At 35.5% G+C, this 27164-nt stretch overlaps 1 protein-coding gene across 4 annotated transcripts in view; it reads right to left on the reverse strand.

Annotated features, from left to right (window-relative positions):
- Pik3c3 (phosphatidylinositol 3-kinase catalytic subunit type 3) overlaps positions 1-24922 on the reverse strand; it is a 119284-nt gene extending 94362 nt beyond the window's left edge. For 3 of the 4 annotated variants that reach the window (XM_010638015.3, XM_010638014.3, XM_010638016.3), the window contains exons 1-4: positions 24778-24922; positions 21877-22065; positions 18301-18444; positions 7266-7395 (exon numbers count right to left, since the gene is read on the reverse strand). In XM_010638015.3, the coding sequence (XP_010636317.1) occupies positions 7266-7395; positions 18301-18444; positions 21877-22065; positions 24778-24845 (531 nt within the window). In that variant the 5' untranslated portion in view covers positions 24846-24922. The remainder of the gene's footprint in view (positions 1-7265; positions 7396-18300; positions 18445-21876; positions 22066-24777) is intronic. The other variant, XM_033757366.1, reaches the window with a different exon arrangement.
- Between the last annotated feature and the right edge of the window lie 2242 nt (positions 24923-27164).

Here is a 27164-nt window from a genome sequence, read left to right on the forward strand (position 1 = left end):
AAAAAGACTGTTTTTTTTTTTTTTTTTTTTTTTTTTTTTCTGGAGAGAAGGCCTAACTATGCAGTTCAGGCTGGCACAGAACTTGAGCCAACCCTCCTGCCTCAGACTCCACTGTGCTGAGATTACAGGTATGCACCACCATGCCTGGCTAAGGCTGTACTTTTTTCCACTTTTCTCTGACACATAAGAAAAACAAAACCAGCTAGGCTGGGTAGCATGCACCTGTAATCCCAGCACTTAACAGGCTGAAGCAGATGGATCATTGCACGTTCAAGGCCAACCTGTGCTACACAGCGAGTTCTAGGCCAGCCTGGTTTATGTAGTGAAACCTTGTCTCACAAAGAAAAGAGAAACAAAACCAATATGCCTGTCACCTGACAGAAATAAACACTCAAATGTACAGAACATATGTGGATATAGCCATCTGATTAATAATAATGCTTGGTATTTACTACCATATATAGGACTATTTTTTTCTAACATAATTACACTGGGTGGCATTTCTTCAATTACCTCATATTTTATTACCCTAACCTCCCTCAAGTTAAAAGCCTCAACTCTTTTCAATTCTGATACCTCCCTGGTTCTAGAACAGAACTGAGTTAGATTAATAAATACTTGAAGAGAGCATCATGTTATGGTGCTCTCATGGATCTCAATTATTAAAAACAATACTTTTTAAAAAATATAACAGAGTCCTATATGTATCAAATCAAATACAAGCTATGCAGTAATTTATAACAAAACAAAATGTATTTGTATATGAGAATTTGAGCAATTGGGATTTAAAAAGGAGTACGTGGATATATATGTTAGAGTTGTTACAGGCCAATATATTCAACTCTTAGGATGCAGAGACGTTTCTTCAAGTATTTTCTATATTTGTGACTGATGAAGTCCTGGCCACAATTTTCAGTTTTATTTTTCAAGCTTAAATGTAAATCTTATTATTATTCAGGAAGAGTAGTGTTTTTCTCATAAAAGTTGCATTTAGTTAAACTTCTCAGAGATTTAGTTTTAAAATCATGTTACTTTCTAATTCTCTGACAGGAACTACAGCTTTAAGGATAGGCAAGTGATTTTTCAGAATATAAAACAACACTGCTTTAGGGCTCAATCTTATGCTGGAAAAACTAATTTAGTCTACTTGATACCACTGATTTTAAGGCAAATCTGAAAGTTCTGATAGCACTAAACAACAGTAGCCAAGTGACTAATAAAAAAGTTGATAGCATGAGAAATAAATGTACAAGATATTCCCAAACATTTCTGTTATAATATAAAAGAATGCCTAAATAATCAAATCAAATAAGCTATATTTATAAAAGTTAACTTGATTTCTACAAAAACAGAGCAAAGAGGTATTTTGGATGATGTCAATGATGTTGCTGAAAAGTTTGTTATCCTTGGAAAATTTCAGCAATTATTATAATTCTGTTACTATCATTTATAAAACATCTAAGGAAGGAAATAAAACAACATGAGCCTCTTTTGCCCAACCAGATTTTATGTCCAGGATTCTGTATTTTCATTTGTAAAGTAATATGTTTCTCTGTAAACTCTTAATAATCATCATTTTCCTTCCTCTATAATGTAAACACTTAAAAAACAGAAGTTTTGCTTGTTCTTCGTGATTAAAGTATATTGCTACATTCAAAATACATACTATGATGTACTTATGTTTTTTTTGAGGAAATGAAATTATTCATAGTCTATTACTATACAACAATCAAATCTTAATTTTTTCAGGCTATGGATATGTTATAAATGTAATATAGACATATAGCTAAAATACTGTAAGTATCTTATTTGATATTTACCTAGATGTGGGTTATATTGCTATAGGTAGGCTAATATTGCTCTGTATATACAGTTCCCAGCATAGCTAACAGCACTTTATAAGTAAACTGACTCAGAAGGTAGAAATCTAAAGATTCTCAGGCTATTTCAACTATAGCCTAAATTATTAAGTGCCTGAACTACAGAAAAGAAGAGACTTTCTTTGGGTAAAATACCTAACCAACTAAAGATTTAACCAAGTATAGATATTTCTTACAAAGAACACTAATTTTTTAAGAAAAGTCTTAAAATAGAGAATCAATTGCAAGTAATTCACCAGGAAAATGCAAATCAAAACCTCAATAAAATTTCACCTCATCACTACTAGGATGGAAATAGCAAAAAGACAAAAGACGACAGAGAATGTAGAGAAAAGGGAATTCATGCACTATTGGTTTGAACGTAAGTCAATACAACCATTATGAAAAACAGCATGATTCCTCAGAAAATTAATAGAATAATATACTCCAGAAATCATTATATCAAAAAGACATCTGTACAACCATGTCTAAAGCAGCACGACATAGGAGCATGTCAGAGAAGTAGTCCACAGTAACCAGGCAGGTGAGAGCACGTCAGCCTTCTTTCTGTCTCTTATATTTTATGCAGACTACTGGCCCTAGGATGGGGGTAGAATTCACACCCATAATCCTAGCCAGAACTATACCAAACCAATCAGTGGACTGATTTAGTAATCATACACCCTTCACTCCAGCACCTCAAACTGTTAGAAACTACAGCACATTCCAATGGAATCAAACATAGTTGATAAAATGAAAAAAAAAAAAGAGTGGAGAAGCATGGTTTTGTACAAACCTTTCATGTCTAAAGACATGGATTCAAATATAAATAAAACACTAAAAACTGGTAGCCACAGCCAGAACCCCAGGTGTGTTTGTATCCTAGCTATAATATTTCTGTATGACAAAGCTGAAAACTGACGTAGATAGGAACAATGTGCAAACTAGCTTAAAAAGGGCCCATAATCATTAAAAGCCTGGTCATGGACAATGAAAGCGTAACAGATGCCCCAAAAGTATGGCATCTTGTTATTTTTACAAATCAATTCTAACAATTTTATTAATAAAAATAATTAGAGAAATTTAGAGATAAAAGAGAAAAGAATAAAAAAATGTGTTGAGGGGTATTTTTCAATATATTCATTTCTTGCTGCTCCTTATTAAAATTCTAGGAAATCCAAGATACAGAAAAAAGGGCCTGGGGCCAGGGATTTCTCTCAGTGGCACCACAAGTGCAAGGTCCTGAGTTTGATCCCCAGAACTGCCAAAAAAAAAAAAAAAAGAGAGAGAGAGAAATGAAAATAAGACCCATTTGAATGTTATTCAGTTTTGTTTACATTTCTCATACTCACATTTTCTCAAAAAACTAAATATTATCACAAAATGAAGTAAAGTCATTAGAGAGGTTAACTCCATTAAAAGCATTCTGAAAGTATTTGACAAAAAAAAAAAAAAGTTTGGAAAGCAGGCTTTTTTAAACTTCAGTTACTCATATTGTAGCTAGAATTCAACTTTCATTGCTGAGCAATAAATCAGAGTAAGAACATTAAGTCAAGCCTGCAGTTGAAGTTCTTTGCTTAATAATTATCTAATACCATCTTTTCACAGGCCATTTAAATAGTTAATCTTCATTTCACAGTCCTCTTGTCTCATTATCCCCAGGCAACCAAAACGGAAGCAGTCTATAATGAATAAACTTTCTTACACTACCGTTTGGAAATTGCCACTAAGATATTTATTTAGGCTCATGGGTACAATGTAGAATAACCATACTTTGCTATTATTAAGATTTATGCACACCTTTTGCTCTTAAACCAACTGCCTTTTCAACAATTATATACAATCCTAGTAAATTCGCCGGCTGGAAAATCAAAATGAAACAGCAATAAACCATTCAGTTCTAACCACTTAAACTTCATTTATTTATTAACTTCTTTTCTTTTTTTTTGGTTTTTTGAGACAGGATCTCACTATGTAGTTGAGTTGAGACTGATCTGGAACTCACTATGTAGCCCAGGCTGGTCTCGAACTCACAGCAATCCTCCTGCCTCAGCCTCCCAAGTGCTGGGATTACAGGTATGCACCACCACACCTGGTCTATTAATTTCTTTTCTTAAGATAGTAGAGTAAGAAATATAAGCAGAACATCTACAATCTGCTCCTTTTGTATAAAAATGAAAGCATGAAGCACTCAAAAGCTTTCTCAGCTTTTAGAAGTTTATTACATCAAAGACATTTTCAAAATGTTTTCAGGAACAGAATGACATTGTAGCAATAAACTGTTTTTAAAAAAGGTCAGAGAGAGTGAGTACATTATAGTGATACAATATTAAGGAAAAAAATGAGTATAACTTTGAGTTAAGAACATAAATATCTGGGCCAGGAATTTAGCTCAGTGATTCCACTGCCTCCCTCACAAACACAAGGTCCAGAGATCAATTCCTGGTACCAAAAAAAAAAAAAAAAAAAAAAAAAAAAACCAAAAAAAAAAAGTATCCATAGTCTGATAAGTTATGGAGTTAAGATCACAACAAGTATCAATGTGCGTTTTCTCTTTTGTAAGGCAAGGCAAATGGACCATGCTTTGGTTGAAGAAAGAGCTGTTACTCAGAAAGCCTGTCAAAAAAACAGTTAAGTAAAGAAGCAGGCACTAATCAAGCAGGAACAAAAACTATGAGCACAGACACCTAATTCACATTAGACAAACCTGATACAACACTTCAGACTTACACACTACAGAAGTAAAGAAATAACATTCACAATTGCAAACTGATGATCAAAACTCTGTATTCTACAAAAGTGATAACTATAAATCGAGGTAAATAAATAATCCTAATTATTTGCTATATTGCTACCTTTAGAATCACAGAATGTGAAAGGCTATACCAGACCTTAGAGATCATTCATTCTCAACTTCAAATTTCATTAACTCAGAAATAATTTTCACTGAGTTGCTGGGATGGCCAAAACTGTGACCCACATTACAGTGCTCTTCCCACTGTAAACTGATTCCAAGTGCCCAAGCTTCCAATCCTGTCAAGCCTAAGACATCATTTTTTAGAAGACATCATTTTTTTAGAAGACATCATTTTTTAAACACATTTTTTTCAAAAGCACAATCATCTGGTGTCTTGAAAAAAAAAGACTACATTAGCCAAAAGTACCAAGAAATAAGGGTTTTAAAGAAGTAGTTCCTTAGCAATATTACAAACAAGACTCATTTTTCTCCCTTAATTAAAGTAACTACTCATTTTGATGGTTTCTATTTAGTCTTTGGGGAAGTAATGCTGAAGTAAACTGTCACAGTATGGCAAGCTCTGCTGCCTCCACTCCATTCAGAAGTTAAATTAAGTACAGCTCTAATAGAGTTAAAAGAACATGAAAATGCACTCTGCTCCCATTACTATCAGAAAAAAATGTTTATTCTCCTTAGTTTTTCTCCCTTTTAAAGATTTATCAATATTTATGAAAACTGCTAACCATTATGAGCAATACAAGCAACACATAAACTTTAATAACTATCTCTTGAAAAAGTGGTATACAACTTCTATACGCTAAAGACTGTTGACAGTGATTGTTAGCAATTAACAAAAATATTAAAAAGGCTTCTTTCCAACATCTCATTTGGCTCTGTTTATTCTCAGTCATAATTTCTAGACTTGCTAATGTGTGCAGACAACTGAAAATGCAAACATGAACCCATACATCACTTCATGGGGAATCAAGATATATTTTCCTTATTCTCAGTCAAAAGATGAAAATGAAAAATACATACTGTAACACTGCGCTATATTAAAAAACCAATAATCAATTCAAAAAAATTCCAATAATTTATATAATATATACTGATGTTTGAAAAATGTCATAGTTATAAAAATTATTTTTGAATTTTCCTTCAAAAATAATTAGGAAAAGCTGGGCATAATCATGCAAGCCTGTAATTCCAGCACTTGGGAGCCTCAGGCAGAACTGCCACAAATTCAAGACTAGCCCTGGCTACATAGTGAGTTCAAGGCCAGCCTGAACTATATAGTGAAACCCTGTCTCAAAACACCAAAAACAAAACAAAAATTAGGAACATCTGAATAGAAGCCCAAATAATTTGGAATAATAAAGAAACAAAGTCCATAAACAGTATTAACTATACAGCTTTATACCTCCCGACTTTGCTCTTCCTGCCTCCAAATGTAGAATTTCATAAGGAAACCCTCAAAAGACAATTTAAGACCTTCAGTTTCTTTAGTATAAGCCTCTTTGCAATCCAGTTTATAAATGAGCTGATTCTAATAAAATCTCTAATACCTATTTGATATTTATAAAAGTCACACAGAGTAGCTTCAAAGACCACTGCCAACATACATAAACTCAGAGAAGGTAGACACACACAAAGTTTGTGAACTTTCCTATGCACCTTTCAAGAATGCAAACAAGATCTCAGAATAAATAGCTGAAGTGAACACTGAATTTTATTCACTTATGTACCGGTCGATGTGTTTATTAGGTAGCTATGAGATCATTTTTCCTTAAAAGAGCAATACAAAGAACACACAAAGTAACAGGAATTTTTATGTTGAAGCCCAAATAGTTCTGTAATTGAGTACGACTCTCTCTAGGTAGAAGCAAAAGGCTGTTAAATAGTTGGCATCAAAACTTCCTCCCGACATTAAAAAGTCATCCTAAACCAATAAGACTTTAAAGAAAAAATAAATATACGTGAAAAGTAAAAGAAAGTCTTAACAAAAGAACTGTAAGAGAACCTTTAAACAGAATCTAACACAGCCCTTTTTAAGAGGACACACAAAATAAAATATACTGTTACAATTCAAGTAAAGAATTGAAATGTCTTTATGTTGAAAACATTTCATTAAAACAATCTTGAAAGTAAGTGAATAACTTGATCTGTTTACAAAAATGAAGATAAAGGCACTTTAGACTAGATAACTACATAATGAGTCTTTTCAAAAAACATAAGATCTCTCATGTAACAATGTTTAAGACAATTTCACAAGTAAAGGTAGGTGGTTATCTTGAAAATATCACTGAGACCTACATTTTCAAATCTGGGATTTCAGACCAAAAGACCACATAATGTGATTCCATTTATATAAATTGTCTAAAATATGCAAAGCCATAGAGAAAGTAGACTATGAGCTGCAGAGAAGAGAAAAGGGATCAACTGCTAATGAGTCCATGATTTCTTTCAGGAGAGATGAGAAGATTCTAATATTACACAGTAGTGATTACACAACTTGGAACTGTACATTTTTCAAGAGTGAATTTTCTGGATATGAATCATATTTCAATAAAACTCTTACTAAAAAGTTAAATTTAAATTTTAAAAAATCTGACAGAAACCACGATATCATGGTATGCGATTACAGATTAGTTTCAACAGTCCTTTTTTACCTTGGCAAGGCGGCTCATCTGATCTTCAGAGACGGTACTGCTTGTTCTGCCAGGAGTTTTTGTGGGTTCTGATCCATCTGCTTCTACATTAGGCCAGACTTTCAAGTCATGCATCCCTTGGCGAAACATGCTAGGGGAAAAGCGTTTGGGAAGAGGTAAATTAATGCAGCTCATTACAGAAAATTTTAGATTCCTGAAGACAAAGAATTTTACACAAAGAAGTGTATTTATCCACTGCCAAGCTTTCAACTACTAAGTAGGTTGTACAGCAACAAACTAAGTAATTACAATCCACATAACATTCATTTTCTCATGCTGTTCTTGCTCCCCTCAGAAATGTTTCCGAGAAACCTATCAGTGGAAGGGGAAAAGGACTGATAGTGCAGCACACGCTACTTTATGGCTTCAGTGGAGATTTTAATAATAGAGGCCAGATTTCTATCCAACACAATAATGCCACATTTACAATGACTGAAATTAAAATTTAAAAAGGTTTGTAACTACTTCCTGTGACAATTTAGTATGTATGGGTTTGAACCATGTCATCTATTACAAACATGACATAGAATAAGATAATCTAACCTCTCGGTATCTCAGATATATGGCTTGTGGAGATTTTAATAATAGAGGCCAGATTTCTATCCAACACAATAATGCCACATTTACAATGACTGAAATTAAAATTTAAAAAGGTTTGTAACTACTTCCTGTGACAATTTAGTATGTATGGGTTTGAACCATGTCATCTATTACAAACATGACATAGAATAAGATAATCTAACCTCTCGGTATCTCAGTTTTCTCATGTAAAGACTGGGATTAATAGAGAATACTAGTACCTCACAAGGTTATTGCAAAAGTTAAATAAATCATTACAGGTTAGAACATAGAATACTTAAGCATAGTGCTTTAAAAAAGGTACTTAGAATAGTGACTGCCATATAATAAGTATTCAATGAATGCTAGCTACTATTATCCTTTTCACTGCACAAGGTTGTTTTTCTCATGTCTTCTTTTCCAAAAGAAGACTATTCTAAAAGTGAATACAATATTATAGTGGATTCATGTTGTAAAAAAAAATCCCCATGTCTACAAATCAGAAATTTAGCACATAGTATTCAGCGTATGTCTGTTTATGCAGCTTTAAAGTAAAAACCTCTGGCTGTCAAGTGTCTTTCAAAAAACTTCTATGAAAATCTACAGCAAAGGTTAGATAAGCCCATAAAGAGATTTTAAAAAATGTGATTCAACTACACTAATGTCAAAAGTTTCTGAGTTTTGTTTTTTATAGGGAATTAGAGATGATCTACCTTTAGCATATTGTCTTTTATAAATATTTTAAGTAAATACTTTCAAATAATATAATGTCTATACTTAAACAGCATCTCCACCAAAGCTTAAAGAACAAACTGTTAGTTGCAATGAGAAGAAAAAGATAAGAAATATGTGTAGGTGAACAGAAAGTTTAAAGCATTTTATGTAATTACGTATTCAATAATTAAAAAAAAAAAAAAAAAGGCTGGGAATTTAGTTCAGTGGCACCCTGCCTACTTTGCAAGGGCAAGGTCCTGAGTTCAATCCCCAGGACTATAAAAAACAAACAAACAAAAAGACACATTTCGAACATAATTCTTTTCCAGTCTTTATAAGAAAGTATTTAGCTGCAAAAGATTTACACAAATTTTTAAACAATTATTAAAATGTTCTGACTAAAGGAAAATGTCACAGATTTTTTTTCTGAGGTAATCAAGGGAATTTTCATAAAGTGCCATAAACATTTAGATTGGAAACTATAAAGGACAAGCACATTAGCACAGTAAAATTAAGAACCATATCTGCTCTAAGGTCTTTAAACTTGGCAATAAAAAAGGTAATTCTAGCAACTGTGTTGGTGAAAGCTTACCTTACAGACTAAAATTTTTAAATGCACTGGTTGTGAATAAAATTCTCAATTTTTATTAATGTTAAATTTTTAAAAGTTACATTACAAGAAAAGCACATTCACATGCTTTTTATAAAGTTAATTTTCTTCCCCTTTCAACTGTAATAGATTCAATATCTAGCAGACCTGCTTAGAAAGCAGTCTTTAAGGCTCTGGGAACAGTGAGGTAATAACACTTTAAATGAATATCCTTAAATGTACCTTCAGAAACAGAAGGCTTCCCTCCCTTCTCTCCTCCTTCTCAACCTCTAGTGAATACTCTGACTGGATGAATTTAAATAAATCAAAAATAAGCACATTTGGCAGGAAGTCAGTCCACTAAATGATTTAGGTACCTTGGGATGGATGTGGAGAAGAGATTTAAGGATTGGGAATGAGGAGGGTAAAGGTGATACTAAGTGTCTCTACTGATCAAGGGAACATATTATATTATTTCGATACTAATGAAACCTTGCAAAGTTGCACAGCCTCCAGGTGGCAAAACAGAAGATGCTCAGGGCATCGTGTCCACTTGGGAAATTAAGCCAAATGGGCAGGACAGAAGAAACAGCACAGTGCTCCCGCCTTCACATGCAGCAGAGGCCTCAACAACAGCTGCTGCTGCAGTTGTGCTTTCAGGCCAAGTCACTAACAAAACAACTGCCTTGACGTCAGAATTCACATTTGGAAAAAAATGTGCAAGAGAAAGCTGCAGCTTACCTTGGGCTCTTTGTCAATACAGCCTAATCATTAATCTATTTGTTACCTACTTGATATCTCACAAGTGAGATGTTAAAATTAAGAACAACACATTATTCTAGCCTTTTCCTAACCTTTCAGTCTTTCAATTATTAAATAGACCTCAAGAAGTTCTACTTCACACCAAAATCAAAATCAGAAACCAAAATCAAATTAGAAAACATATCAATAAATAACAAGAGCTGGTAGTCACAAGATTATCAATACTATAATAATAGTAGATGCTTTGAGGATCATTTTTCCAACCTACTAAGTGCATACCAAGAGCCTTTAGGGAAAAAGGTAGGAGCACTGATGTTATACTTCAAATGATAAAAATCATTTGAGGACTATATGGTTTAAGGCATGAGAACTGAGTTGGCACGTGACATGAACTCCGATGACAGAGGTAGAAAATATGTATTATGTTTCCTGCTGAGACCACTCAGAAGACACGTTTGCAACATGTTCTCAACATGTTGGACATCAGCAACACCATACAGAGAAACTAGGAGCAAAGGTCAAAGTTTGCTCACTGCTCAACACACAGGACATTTTGAAAATATCCTTCACACTCATGGTATTCATGGAAATACCTAGTTTGTCTCTGTTGCTACCTACGTTACCTTTGGCCAAAGTACTAGGACATAGAGAGAAAAATTAGTTGTTTTCAATTTCATAAGGTTTTTTTTAACCTGCCTGAGGAAAATAAGAGTTGGAAATCTATGGTTTTTTTTACTTGTTCCTCATTATTCTAAGTATCCAAACATCTATAGGAAAATACAATGCTATAATCTGGAACTTGGCATACTTAGACTGGCTAATAAAAAAAAATGCTGAAGCAAAATCTCATTTTCACTTTAAATTGAAAATGAGATGAATATCCATTTACACCTGACTAGACACAAACAAAACCATTTAAGGACTGTTTTTGCAGGCAGGCTATTTGTTGTTCTATTATGTTTTGGTTTGTATTTCCTCCTCTCTTTCCCCTTTGTCGTCTTTACCAGTTTCCCAAAGTTTGCATAATTCTCCTTTGTTCTCCAGCCTTGCTTCTAATTTATATCCACCCCCTTCTATTTCTCTATTTTATCTCCCTAACCCCTTTTAAACCTTCTCCCTTCAGGGTAAAATTGCTAATACTTAGTATATTTACTGTAGAGAATTTTCTGGTTTTAGATTTTGTTATATACCACAAGTACAAATCTACTTAATACAATTAAAGGTGCCAAATTACAGTGACCACAGTTTGTCATTTTCTAGGCTGTTCGATGCTGTTGTTATTGCTGGTTGTACTACTTTAGTCAACGTAACATAATTGTTCTAATCAGTTGTTCTTCCTAGTGTGCCAAGACTAAGACTGGTTAAGGTCATAAACAATACCTAGTCCTAAAGATCCAGGGACTAGGTCAAATAGGCAGAAACTTCTCATCCCCAATGAATTGAAGACATAGGATCTTACAACAGGCTCAAAACCCAAAAGTCACCTACACCCAGAAGACATGTGAGAAGTAGCCATTTCCTACTGGGTTCTAGATGCTATCAATAAATACAGCTATCTGCCAGGAGCAATTTACAAGCATCAACCCAGGAACTAACCTAAAAAAAGAAAAAAAAAAAACATACTTAAATCAAGATGTAACCCCAGACTTCTAGTTCCACAAAGGCAAGCTCAGGGGACAATGAGGTATAACAATTCAAAAGCCACCCACCTGGACTCTCTGAAGTGGTAACAGTAGAAGAAACAAAGCAGATGAATGGGGCTCTAGAAAAAAATCAAATCAGAAATAATTTCTCAGATAACTACAGAGATGGTGGCCATGATTAAAGACATGGTTAGTAACTAACAAGCAGGTTTAGATTTAAAAAAAAAAAAAAAAAAAAAAAAGAGGAACTTAGAAAATGATGAAAACCATGAACACCCAACACAGTAAAGAAATGGAATTCACGAAATATACTCAATCAGATATCCACGAGATCAAAAATTCCATTGAAAGTACACACAGCAGAATGAGCCAATGTGAGGACAGAAGACTATCAGCTATAGAAGACAGGATTGCGGTTAGCATTCTTGAAAAGAAAGATTTCTTAAAAATAGTAAGGGGCCACGAAAAATCAGTCTAACAGATGCCAGATGATGGAATGAAGAATAATGCAAGATCGATTAGAGTCAAGGAAAAAGAAGAAAAGGCAAGAACAACAACGAAAAAGTATTCACAGAAGTAATGATAGAAAAACTCCCAAACAAAAAATAATTTGACAAACAGATAAGTGAGGAAGCTAAAACTCCAATTAACCATGAATTAAAAAAAAAAAAATTACACCAAGGCATAGAACAGTTAAGATTCCAGAAATTCAATACAAGAACAGAATATTAAAAGTTGTTAAAGAAAAGAAACAAATCACCTATAAAGGAAAGCCCATCAGAATCAGAGCAGATTTCTCAGTACAAACTCTCAAATCAAGGAGAGCTTGGGGTGAAGTATTTTAAGGCTGAAAAGAAAACCTCCAGCCCATATTGATGTACCCTGCAAAACTATCTTTCAAAATTGATAGAGAAATAAGATACTTCCATGAAAAAAGAATAGATTGAAGAAATTCATGACCATCAACCCATCATTCCAAAATGTTCTGAAAGATATTTCTAAAGAAATAAAGAAGACTAAAATTCCATGAACCCTAAGAGAAGAACTAAACCAGGCAAGGCAAGTAATTAAATATGGGGCCAGGGGGACAATAATAGAAAAATAACATAACAAGAATAAGTTGATACGTATTAGTTATAATCATCAATGTAAATGGCCTCAATTTACCTATCAAAATGAACACACTAGCAGGACAGAGCAAGAAGCAAGATTAAACAATATGCTGCATACAACAAACACATTTCATTCAAAAAGAAATTCATACCATGAAAGTCAAAGGACAGAAATACCAAATGTCACAGGAAAAAGGAAAACAGCAGAAGTACCTATTCTATGCAGACAAATTAGTTTCAAGCCAAGACTGATTAAGAGAGACAAAGAAGGTCACTACAGCCTAGTAAAGGGAACAAACCAAGAGGAAGAGATAACAAGCATAAATATATGTGCGTCAAACGCCAGGGCACCTAAATATATAAAACAAATATTAACTGACATAAAAAGTCAAATAAGCATGAATACAGTTGCAATGGGATACCTCAATACCCCAGTGTCACAAACAGATAAACTAAACAAAAAAATCAACCAAGAAATATCAGAACTGAATCAAACTTTTAAACAAATGGATTTAATAGATGTCTACAGAGTGTTCCACCCCAAAACATCAGAATACATTCTTCTCAGATGGACACAGGATATTCTCCAAAACAGACTACATACTAGCTCATAGAATATGATTAAGTAAATGCAAAAAAATTATATTATCCATAACATATTATTAGACCATAGTACAATGAAAGTGGAAATCAACAGCAAAAGAAACCATAAGAACTTCTTAAAAACACATGGAAATCAAGTAACGTCCTCCTGAACAAACAATGGGTCACCAATGAAATTAAAGTAGAAGTCAGACAATTTTTACAATTAAATGATAATGCCAATATAAAATAACAGAACTTATGGGACACAATAAAAGCAGTTTTACAAGGGGAATTTTTAGCGGAAAATACCTATATCAGGAAAGTAGAGTGGGCTGCTCCACTAATGTGGAACCAAGTGAAGCCCAAAGCTCATAAGAGGGAGGAAATCATAAAAATCAGAGTGGAAATTCATGCAATGGAGACTAAAAAAATAATACCAAGAATCAATGAATTGAACAGTTGGTTTTTTGAAAAATTAAGTAAAATTGACAAACTCTTAGACAATCTTATCACTAAAAGGAAAGAAAAGACTCAAATCCATGCAATCAGGAGTAAAAATAATAAAATCACAACAGATCCTACAGAAATCTAGATCATCATCAATAACCTACACCTCAAGAACCTGTACTCTAATAAGATAGAAAACACAAAAGAAATGGACAGATTCCTATATATATATATATCACCAGAATTGAACCAAGAAGATATAATAATTCTTTTTTTCTTTTTTTGGGTATCGGGGATCAAACTTGGGACTCTGCATGAGGCAGGTGGCAGCACCACTGAGCCAAATCCCTGGCCCGAAGATATAAGAATTCTAAACAAACCACTATCAGCCAATAAAGTTGAAGATGTAATTAAAAACCTACAAATAAAGAAAAGCTAAGGCCCTGACAGATTAATTGCTGAATTCTACAAGGAATTTAGAGAAGAACTAATACTGCAACTTCTCAAACACTTTAATGAAATTGAAACAGAAGCAATACTCCCAAATTCATTCCTGGAAGCAACCATTACCCTGATACCAAAACCACAGAAATATCCAACCAAAAAAGGAAACAACAAGCCCATCTCCCCCAAAAAGATATTGGTAAACAGAATGCAGCAATGCAAGGCTGGTTCAATATACGCAAATCAATAAATATAACAGACTATATTAACAGAACCAAGGACAAAAAAAACCGCATGATCCTCTTAATAGATGCAGAAAAATCATTTGACAAGGTCCAACATTCATTCGTTGTAAAAATCCTACAGAAAACTAGTATAGGTCTTTACCTCAATCTAATAAAAGCCATCTATGACAAACCAACAGCCAACATCATGCTAAATGGACAAAAACTGAAAGCTTTCATTGTAAAATCAAGAACAAGACAAGGATGTCCACTGTCACCACTCTTGTTCAATATAGTTGTGGAAGCATTAGCCAGAGCAATTAGACAAGAGAAATAAATAAAAGGAATAAGGATAGGAAAGGAAGAAGTTTAATTAACATTATTTGCAGATCACATGATACTCTACATAGAATACCCCACAGGCTCCAGCAAAAGATTTCTAGATTTAATACCAAACTTAGTGGCATAGCTGGATACAATAAATCAAACACTCAAAAATCAAAAGCCTTCTTGTACATGAATAACAGATTCACTGAGAGAGAAATTAAAGAAACAATGCCTTTCACATCTATTTCATTTTCCAAAAATTAAAATGAAATACCTAGAAATTAATCTAAGGAAGACTACAGTACTATGAAAAAGGAGATCAAAGAGAATAACAGAAAATGGAAAGATATCCCTTGTTCTTGGGTAAGAAGAAACAACACAGTGAAAATGGTTATACTTCCAAAACTGTTATACAGATTTGAAGTAATCCTGATTAAAATACCAATAGCATAGTCACAGCATTAAAAAAAATACTAAAATTCATTTGGAACCTGAAAAGACCTAGAATAGCAAAGATATAAATGGCAAGCCAGGTGGCAGGACAATCACAGACTTGAAATTATACTACAAAGCTACTGTGATTAAAAACAGCATGATAGTGTCAAGGGGGAAAAAAAAAAAGACCCAAGGATAAAAGAACAGATTAAAAAATGCAGAAACAACTCCAGATATACTAAGCCACCTTATCTTTGACAAAGAAGCCACTTTAACAAATGGTGCTGGAAAAACTGGCATTCCACATGTCAAAGACTAAAACCTGAGCCATCTCTTTCATTATGCACTAAACTAAAATAGAAATGAATCAAAGACCTAAGTATTAAAACAGAAACACTAAATCTGCTCGAAGATAAAATAGGTAGGACTCCAGGTATTTGTATAGGCAAAGATTTTATAAACAAAATACTGAGTGCACAGGAAATATTACAAAGAATCAACAACTGGGATCTCATCTTATTAAAAAGCTTTTGCACAGCAAGAATGACTACCAACAGAGTGAAGAGACAACCCAAAGTGTGGGGAAAAAATTTTACAAGCTATTCATCAGACAAAGAATATTCTGTATCTAGATATTCTATATCTAGAATATATAAAGGTCTCAAAAAATCAGACTCCCCAAATTTAAAGACCCAATCCAAAAATGGGCATCTGAAATAGAAACTTCTCAGATGAAGTAGAAATGGCAAATAAATATATGAAAAAAGTTCAACTGGTCATTTGAGAGATGCAAGTTAAATGCTGAGATTCCATCTCACTCCAGAAAATGGCTACTATCAAGAAATCAAACAATAAATGCTGGAGGGGCTGTGGAGAAAAGAGGAACCCTTCTCCACTGCTGGTAGGAATATAGACTGGTGTAATCACTGTGGAAATCAGTGTGAAGATTTCCTTTTTTTTTTTCTTGGTACCAGGGATCGAACTTTGGCCTTGCATTTGCAAGGCAGGCGGCAGAACCACTGAGCCAAATCCCCAGCTAGTGTGAAGATTTCTTAAAAAACTAAACTAGAAGTTCTATTTGACCTAAGCATTCCCCTTCTTTGGTATCTTCCCAAAAGAATTAAATGCATCATACCACACTGATATATGCACACCCATGTTTATAGCAGCACAGTTTGTAACAGCTAAATATGGGAAACACCTGATGCCCATCATCTGAATGGATAAAGATTTGGATTTTTTAGACAATACAGAAGGATGAGCTTGGGGCAGGGATTTAGCTCAGTGTTCCACTGTACACCACAAGCTCAAGGACGAAAGTTCAATAGCCAATACCAAAAAACAAAAAACAAACAAAAAAAAAGGATAAGCTTGAGACATTTCCAGCTAAATGAATGCATACACTTAAGAGAAATAAATTACTTGGACACAAGTTCCAATATCTCCCTGTTTCTCTAGTGTGAGAAACTAAAAGTGTAAATAAGGACTGAAAGGTACAACAGATAATGGGAAATTGGAAGAAAATGTTCAAATGACAAGGGGAAGAAGGGATAAAGAATAGGAAAAGGGGACAAAAAAAGAGAATAGAAGGAAAAAAGGTAACAAAGCTTTTGTAAATAAAGAAGGGGAAGGGGGTTCAAGGGAGGTGAGGAACAGGGAAAAAAAGCAAGATATATCATGAATAGGAACAAATTTCCTACGATGAATGTTACCTTATGTACATCTAAAATGTACCAATAAAAAAAGAAAAAAACTTTAAAAACAAAAAAGCATTAGTGAAAAAAAAATGAGCGAGGTTTAATAAAATTGTAAAGGAAAGAAGAGTACATTTAGTACAGAGATATGGCTAGAATTCTTAAAGTGATGAATAAATAGCCCAAGTTTGAGAAACCTTGCTCTGCTGACCAAAACTAGTTCTAAGACTATAGAAAGCAATGGATTGGCCAAGGATTTAGCTTAGTGGTGCCATGCCTGCCTGCCAAGTTCTGGGTTCTGAGGTCAATCCCCAGTACTGGGAGGGGAAAAAAAAAGAAAGCAATGGATTAAAACAATATTCAAAACGTCTAACTATACTTCGTGACAAAGCTTAACACATTCCCACCGGCTTGAACCACCCATCTAATCACTAATTATTATCCCACCTTATCACTTTTATCAGTCTTTTTACTAATATAATAAGTCACCTGGAGGGACATTCGTGCATGTACCACTGATGGTTCAAACTGATAGCACCTTCAAACCAGAGCCACTTGGCCACAAGACACAAGAAATACAGCTCCATCGTGAATGTGTGAAACACAAAAAAGCTGTCAATCATCACCTTTGCAGGTTACTAGAGTACGAATTCATTATTCTTAAAACCGGTTACTAGAGTACAGATTCTTTTTTTGGTGGGGGGTACCGGAGATTGAACGCGGGTCCTTGCGCTTGCGAGGCAGGCCACCGAACTGCAGAGCTAAATCCCTGGCCCTGATTCATTATTTTTAAAATTGGTAAATGGGAAAGAAAGTATAAAAATTTATATATCTTTTTATATATATATATAAATCATATACGTGGATAACTAATGTTTAAAAGTCCAAGTTCTTTACGGAAAAATTCCAACCTATAAATATAGAAAAAATAATAGAATGTCAATAATCCTCTAAAAATAAACTGACCCTACCTATCCTGTCCCAGGAAAAGAAAAATACCCTTCCGGACGATGATTTTTTTTTTTTTTAAATAATAAATTTCTGTTACTTTTTTTAAAAAAGCCTGACTAACTTTTAAACTACAATCAATACTGCCAGTGGTAAATTGACTTTTACATGTATTTATCCTTTCTGCCATTATTATAACAAAGCAAAAAAAACTACCCAGCTATAATATGCAAGACAGTTTTTTACCTGCACTAGGTCCTAGTTCCTGATGACTTCTATTTTTAAATAAGAAATCACACTACAAATTACTAATAGCAGAGTGTTATAAACTGTTTCTTAATTTATCTGCATATTCTATAGAAAGTATGCATCAAATTCAGCCTCAAGGATAACCAAATCCTATGTACCTAATCAGTTTTTATATGAGAACTGGACAACATAAATGACTTAAAACCCTGCAGAAAAGAGGCAGAAAGCTACAACTTTCTGACATATGAATGGAATAGAAGCTCACCCATATTTTCCAAAGAGAGAAACAGTTGTTCCTCCTACAGGCACTGCTCTTCCTGGTCCGTACACATCCCATATGGTCAAGGCCACTTGGGCATTCCTGGGCAGGTCAGGGTATTTCACAGGCAGTTTGAGCCATTCATTCCAGCTATAGAAATAAAGCCGACATAAGCACATGTACATCTTTCTTTAAAATTAACAAATCACTCAAAAAGATTTGATCAGAGGACAAGGTTCCAAAAAGGCTAGTACTCTAAAAAGTAATGTGGTAGTCACCTTAACTTTGCTACTTGAAATATAAGTACAAGACATTAAATATTTTATTTAATTTTTCATCTTTATTAAGTTTATTATTGGTACATTTTGGGTATACAGTAGTTATACTGATCATTGGAATCTTGTACCTTTACATGACTTACCTTGGTTCTTATTTTTCCCCATTCCCTATCACTCCCTTCACCACCTCCACCCTTCCCTGTTTACAAAGATAGTTTCCATGTTTTTCCTTTTCACAAATTTTTTCTTTTCCCTTTTTACCTTCCCCTACCCCTCCCACTTCCTCTACACCTTTAGAAATTTTCTTCCTATTACACAATATCAATTATAGATTTTGATCCTTACTTGCACTTTCAGTTTTTCATACCAGAGAAACTATTTGGCATTTACACGTGTGACTTAACTAATTTCACTTGAGTATGGCCTCAACGTGCATCCACTTAGCTATAAATATCTCTAGTTTCTCATTCTTCATGGCTGAGTAGTATTGCATTTTATTAAAAAACCACACCGTCTTTATCCAATCTCCAGTTGATCAGCAATTGGGCTGTTTCCAAATTTAGCTATTACAAACTATGCCGCTATAAACATGGGTGAGTATATACTGCTGTGGTATGATTCTTTTAATTCTTTTGGGAAGATACCCAGCAGAGGAATAGCTGGGTCAAATGGGACTTCTAATCCTAGTTGTTTGAGGTTTCTCCATATTGATTTCCACAGTGGTTGCACCAGTCTGCACTCCCACCAACAATGAAGAAGGGTTCCCATCTCCCCACAAGCCCGCCAGCATTTGTTACTGGTTGATTTCTTACTCAGGACCTTGAGTTTGCAAGGCAGGCGTTGGAACCACTGAGCTAAATCCCCAGGCCAATTTTTTTTTTTTTTTTTTGGTTGATTTCTTGATAGCAGCCATTGTTTCTAGGGTGAGATGGAATTTCAGTGTTGTTTTCATCTGCATCTCTCAAATGACCAGTGATGTTGAACATTTTTTCATATGCTTATTTGCTGCTTTTACTTCTTTGTCTGAGAAATGTCTGTAACAGAGCTCATAAAAAGTAACCATGTTGTCCCAGGGAATGGTAGAACACGCAGCCTGTAATTCCAGCACTCAGGAGAGGCTGAGGCAGGATTGCCGCTAGGCTGGCACAGTGAGTTTAAGGATAGCCTGAAATACACAGAGAAACGGTCTCAAAACAAAACCAAAACAAAAAAAAATAGCTGGGGATGCAGCTCAACTGAGTTTGATTCCCAATACCAAAAAACAACATAAACTGAAACAAAACAAAACCAAAAAACAAAACACTGCTAAATCCCTTCATCAAGAAATTCAAACAAGGTGTGGGAGTGCACACCTATAATCCCAGCACTCTGAAAAGCTGAAGAAATAGTACTGTAAATCCAAGCCTCAGCAATTAAAAAATAAATAAATAAAAAAGAGGGGTGCAGGGAGGGGAAGAAAAAATTAAAATGTATTATATAAATGTAGCACCTCTTCATGATGAATGTTATCATTATGTATGGCGAACATGTACTAATGAAAATATTAAATTAAAATTTTTAAAAAGGCTTGAGGCGGGCATGGTGGCACGCACCTGTAATCCCAGCACTCGGGAGGCTACTTAGTGAGATCCTGTCTCAAAAACAAAACAAAACAAAACAAAACAAAATTGAGGGTAGCTCAAAGTGAAAGCCCTGGATAATCCCTGGTTTAAAAAACAAAACAAAACAAGGAAACAACTGTTTAACAAAAATGGAGAGGGCCAGGGATTTAGCTCAGTGGTGCTGCTGCCTACCTCATAAGCACAAGGACCTGAGTTTGTTACCTGGTACTTAAGAAAAAAAAAAAAATTGAGAAAAACATTCAAATGCTAGAAATAGTCATTTTCTTAATTATGTCTAGCATCACTTATTTATGAGATAGTGTCTTGCTATGTAGTGCAAGCTGGCCTTGAACTCAAGGCGATCCTCCTGTCTCAGCCTCCCCAATGTTAGATTGCAAGTGTGTGCCACCAGGTCTGGCTTGTCCAGAACCTTTCATACTATAAAGAAGTTACCAGTTTACTCTAGACAGGCATGTAATCTTCTATGAGATTTGTTTTGGTTCCCAAATTATTTCACTAACACTGGCAACACTTAGCTATCAGTGCTTTAGACTTTCCAACCATGGCAGTACATATTATCTCACTAAGGAATGTTTATTTTAATAATACAGCAGTGAGAGCACATTTCCATTCCCTAAATAGCAGGTGGCATTTAAATTCCCCCAAATAAAGCCAGGTGTGAGGCTGAGGCAGAACTTCAGCAAGTAAGAGGCCAGCTTGGGCTACACAGTGAGTTCAAGTGAGATCCTGTCCCCCCAAAAAAACAAAATATAAATAAACATGAAAATAAAAGATACACACCTATACCTAGTTGATACAAAAAGACTACCAAAGAAACTGCACTAGTGTAGTGGTTGGTTTTGATACAGCCAGATCACCAAAGCTCAGGCTTCTGTTCCTATCCCCACTGGCAAGAACTGATAAAAACAGGGTTCTTCTCTCACTGGCACAGTGTGGTCGTCCATGTGGCCAGATCCTGTCTCTCCTGAACACTGTGAGCACAAGTTCCCTCAAGAGCACACAGTCGTTGTATCAGGCACTGACACTACCAGAGTGCTGCAAAATACTGAATGAAGGTTAGAAGTGTCCTATGCAGTCGATTAAATAAGCAGTATCAAGAGGTGAGATTAAGGACCACAATAACTTCAAAAAGAACTGACCTACACTTACCCAGCATCCCAACAGTGTTCTGATAATATACTACGCTGAATAAAACATGAACCTAAAAGTATCATATGGAAAATAATAATAAAAATCTTATCCAAACAAATAACAGACCTGATTCCAAAGGTCAGGTTAGACATATGAAAATAATATACTGGCTACAAATATAAATTCATTTTCCACTTCAACTGCAATAATACTTAGATATATAACACCTTTTTTGTTTGTTTGAGACAGGATCTTGCTAAGTGGTCCAAGCTTGCCTTGAACTCTGTGGATCCCAGGTTAACCTCCAACTCACGATGCTCCCAACTCAGCCTCCAAAGTGCTGGGAATACAAGTGTGTGCCACAATGCCCAATTTATATGCAGAATACTTTATCTAAGCATGTTACTGCTTTAAATTAATCAATGTATGCAGATATAAAATTAAGGAATTCCTTTATAATCCATACTAAGTTGTCCTTATTTGCATGATCTACAAAGAAATGGATAAACAGTCTAGAAGCTACCATATTGAAAAAAAAAAACAAAACTTACTTCCATCTTGTACTAAATGCCTTATAGGATGTTCTCACTGGCAAAGCCAGAGGCTTCCCTTCTGCAAAAACCTGACAAGTAACATAAAGATCAGAGCAGGTCTCTTGGTACAGTCCTGAAAACTTCAACATCGGGTCTTCTAGGACAGCTTTATAACTCTTTTGTTCTCTCTTCCCTTCCAAGCTTCCTCTGAAAGCACAAGAATAACAATGCTTTAGACATACATTTTAAAAGCATATGCTGTACACATATGCACTACAAATACTAAGAAAAAGTTTGTATCTATCAAAGTAAATCCTACACTACCCAAAGAACATTTTCCAGGAAACAAAATTAATTTATATCCAATAAAGGTCTCAATCTATCTTCATCAACATATTTCTCTATATTAGATTTCTTAATTTTATACTTTGCCAGCAATTTTGTTTTGTTTCTTTCAGCACTGGGGATTTAAACAAGGGACTTCACACTGAGTTACATCTCAGCCCCTTTTTCACTCTTAAAACAGGGTCTCACTATGTTGCTAGGTTGCCCAGGCTATGCTGAAAATCATGTTCCTCCTCCCTCACCCTCCCAGTGCTGGGATTACACAGCCACCATGACACCACCAACTCAATGTACCTCCTAAAAGTCACCAGCTTTCCAGGTTTGTTTCATCTTATTCAAACAGATCACTTATTTAACCACATTTTTTTTTCAACAAACATTTGCTCTAGCAAGCACAGGAGCCCAGAAATGAAAAACAAGAAAATACAACACTACAAGAAAATGTAAGTCATCGCTTCTGCGGAGAAAGTCTTATTTTTAATTGGATATTATTTTTGTATTTTATATATTTTTTTTACTATGTACATGTATTATCTGACCATTACTTAAAAGTTTTTAAAAGTAACACTGTTATAAGTCATAACAGATATGCACAGGATGCTATTAAAGACATAGAAATATTTCTTGGACATCAAGATTATGTCACATATTGTGCCAGTCATTTGATATGATTTTTCTTAATTTTCACATATTCTCATTTTAAAAATGAGAAAGTAGAGACTAAGAGATCAAATTTATTAGCTAAGGAGCTAGGGATTTAGCTCAGTGGTGCAGCTGCCTGCCTCACAAGTGCAAGGTCCCAAGTTTGATCCCTGGCACCAGAAAAAAATTTTTTATCTAGGTCACAAAAACAGATACAAATAAAAACCATGAAGGGCAAGGTGTCCAAAGCCAATGTTCTTCCCAGCACTGGAAGATAAAGTCTCAGAAGGACCCAGCCTGACTTTGGGCAGGGCCTTCACATCCAGACATATACCTGAAGTAAGCATGAACACTACACATGAGATAGGAAGACTCTCCAAAAGGAAAGTAAAACATGTACCATTTGGATCTGCATGTGATATCATGCACTACCTTGGGCCTCTGCAGAGTCCCCACCAGCAAGAAGGGTCTCATTGGATGCAGTCTCTTGGACTTCTTAGACTCCATAAATAACATTGGTCAGAGTCTTTTTTTTTTTTAATTGAGTTTATTGGTACTTTTTAGGTATACAGTACAGTTACATTCATCATTGGGATCTTGTACCTTTACGTGACAAGGGTCAGAGTCTTGACGATGGAAATTTTACATCAAAACTCCTCTGCTTGGAAGAGTAAACTTCTCCATCTAAACAACTGATTCTGGTACTGATGTATCTACCACATATGTCAGATACATAGCCCTTTGACGTGTATTTGTTGATATCGAGTAAAAATATGTAACAAACGATTATGGATTATGTTGTGGATCATCTCATTGATCTTGTACCTTTACGTGACAAGGGTCAGAGTCTTGACGATGGAAATTTTACATCAAAACTCCTCTGCTTGGAAGAGTAAACTTCTCCATCTAAACAACTGATTCTGGTACTGATGTATCTACCACATATGTCAGATACATAGCCCTTTGACGTGTATTTGTTGATATCGAGTAAAAATATGTAACAAACGATTATGGATTATGTTGTGGTTAACAACTAATGAGGCCCTGACAATACTTTCTATGCATCCACCTACTAAGGACACAATTTCCAACTCTGTTAGCTCAGCTCCACTTTTCTCATTTCAAGATGTCATGCTCCTAGGTCTGAGAGGCTGAGGCAGACGGATCACAAGTTCGAACCCAGTCTGGGCCACTGAGCAACTTTGTGAGACCCTGTCTCAACATTTAAAAAGGGCTGGGCATGTAGCTCAGTGCGAAGGCTCTGGGTTCAAGCCCCAGTACCTTCAAAAATCAAACAAATCAACCAACCAAACCCAAGCAAAATAAGTCCTTCACTTTGAACGTAGTGTCCAAAAGTTTTACTGCCAAGACTCCTTTCCCATCGCCTTGGTCCTTTTGCAACTGACAACCTCATCTACTACCCCCTCAACTTCTCTGCCTGAACAATGTCAGACGAGCCAGAGTCAATCTACACTTCTTCCATCTCTGGTGCTGTTACTACACATTTGCTCGTCTCAATCTCAACTATGGCATCTACTTGTCTTTCTTCTCATAGTCCAGTCCACCCTCCAGCCCTCTTCGAAAGTAAAGATCGTCCTCCTCTTATTTACAGCAGGGCTTTATCGAGATTCCTCTGTGTGTAATATGAGACAGTAATAACCCCTCAAAAGGCTGAAAAGCAAACCGCCTTGATACACTTGAACTTAAGAGCTTATTCATAGTGCTGTCTTTCTCACAGAGGCCAAGTCCTCCAACTCTCCCACCAGACCCTCTCACAGCCCACTTCCTCTGCTGCACGGCCTCAGCCCTCCCGTCCTCCCCAGTCCCGGCTTTGGGGGAAGTCAGCATCCGCTCGCCCTCCCGACAGCTACAGAGCCCCGCTTCGCGTCCTCTTGCCCAGCACCCCTCTCCCAGTCCCTAGGGTGCTCTTACATCTTAAGCTGCACGTTGATGTCCAGGTCACAACTGTAGATATAGTGAAACTTCTCCGCTTCCCCCATGGTAACCACGGGCAAACGCAGAAACTACAGATGTAAACTGGACACAGGAAAGACACCAGGAACGGACCAATTGAGCTTCACTACACAGGCGCTTCCGGTTCGCCCCTATGCTACCGGCTACCAATCACTGCATGGAGCGAAATGAGGCGCGCCAGAACTCTCCGCCCAAGTGTCCCTTCTGCGCATGTGTAAATTTTGTCCGCCATCTTTCTTAAGGGTAAGGAAATTACGGAAATAAAGCTATCTGGTTACATTCCAGGCTTCCAGGCTTTCTGTCTTGTCAAAACTAACCCCCACCCTTAGAGGGAGAGCCCGGCGTGGTGCAAGCCTGTAATCCTAGCACTCGGGAAGTTGGGGCAGGATGATTGCCGTGAGTTTGAGGCCTGCCTGGGCTACATAGTAAAAGGCCAGCCAGAGCTACATAGCTAGACCTTGCCTCAAAAAACCCCCCAAAACAAATAAAGAAAAAGTCATTTGCACATGAATTGTACCTGAAAGCAAGGCAGACAGGAAGATCTGAGCCCGCCCCCTTGGACAATTTAGAGAATTAGCGATATTCTGTTCCTAAATTTAAAAAAAAATGAAAAAACGGGGGACCCTGAGGACTTAGTTCAGTGCAGTGGCCCCAGGTTCAATCCCCAGTAACCCCTTCCACACACATTCACATTAAATTAAAAATAAAATTTAGAGGGCCGGAGATTTAGCTCAGCGGTTCGGTGGCCTGCCTTGCAAGCGCAAGGACCCGAGTTCAATCCCCGGTACCAAAAATAAATAAATAAATAAAATTTAGAACTTTGAAGGCCAGGTATGGTAGAGCATGCCTGTGGCAAAAGGATCACTGAATTCAAGGCCACCCTAGGCTACATAGTGAGTTCAAGGTCAGCCTGAACTATATAGGGAGACCCTGTCTCAAAAAACAAACAACAAATTTCGAATTTTTTCAAGTTTAATTACACTGCCCTTTCCAAAAATGGTAGAGTTGATCTATCTCAAGCAAAGAGTTGCTCTTTCTACACCGTAAAAGATGAAAAGTTTAGACAAAAAAAAAAAAAAAATCTAAATTTCATTTCTGGCATAACCAATACTTTCCTTTTGAACAAAGTGCTATAGTGCTTATGTATACTTGATATATTCAGATCCAATGTAGTATGTGGTGTTCATGACCCAACACTAGTTAGAACCTAGAAACTTAAACAAGAACTCTAAAACACAGATCTCTAAACACTCTTGAGTTCCTAGAAGGCTTATATTTGTTATTTAATATAATGTAAAGTTTCAATCTTCATCTCCAATTAATGTAAAACTCTTTGCATGCAAGAAAAGTGTGTCATATGTTGCTCACAGCCTAATACATTTGCTAAGTTCAATAATTCCTACTCATTGTTTATTATTGATGATACTAAAAGTCTCCATTTTCTATATATTTATTTCTAAGTGCCATATTTTAAGATGGGCATCATCCACATACTTGCAAATTAGGGTTATGCTGAGGAATCAGAAGAAAAAACTTTCAAAAAAGGTTGAAAGGTGTGGATTTATTTAATGTGGAAAAGAAAAATTGACTAGTACAAAATATTTATCCCAAAGTAAATTCTCAACTGTACTTGTTGAAAAAAATATATATACAGGTGAAAGTTTAACAATACAAACTGAGAAAAAAAAATGATTATCTTCTTATAATTGAAAATGTAAACAAAAGACCAGATTCAATTTGTTGCTAAGTAAAACCATCATCACGTGGTTGAAACTTACAAAAAACTTAATTTTAGCAATAAAAATTAAAGTATCTTATTGGAGAAAGGCAGCAGTAAGATAAACTGTCAAAAATGTTCTGATTGTGGCATAATTTCAACAATAAGTGTGAGGTTTTATGTGAAACAATTATCCCAGACCAGTAAAATCTTGGTTGTGTGAAAAGAACTAAATTATCTGATTCCACTGCTTCCTGAAATTACTGTCATAATGTGATTTAATGTATAAACCTAAGTACAAAACATAGATATAGTGAAACAAATTTAAAGATATAAAAACTTCAAATACCAATCTTATAACAGGTCATTTATTTTTGCAAAAACTCCATTTCTTCAATGTGAATATAGCATAAAACATTGACTGCTCTTTTTTATTTTTATTATTTTGAGGCAAGGTTCCCCTATATAGTCAAAGTTTGCCTTGGACTCACTATGTAGAGCAGTCTGGCCTCAAACTAGCTGTGATCCTCCTGCTTAAGCCTCCCATGTTCTGGAATAAAAGGCGTGCACCACCACACCTGGCTGGCACTGGCTGCTCTTACCAGACTGGATCTTTGAAATTTAGCAC

Source organism: Fukomys damarensis, unplaced genomic scaffold (assembly GCF_012274545.1).
Source record: "Fukomys damarensis isolate Sample0158 unplaced genomic scaffold, DMR_v1.0_HiC HiC_scaffold_30, whole genome shotgun sequence".
NCBI classification, from domain to species: Eukaryota; Metazoa; Chordata; class Mammalia; order Rodentia; family Bathyergidae; genus Fukomys; species Fukomys damarensis.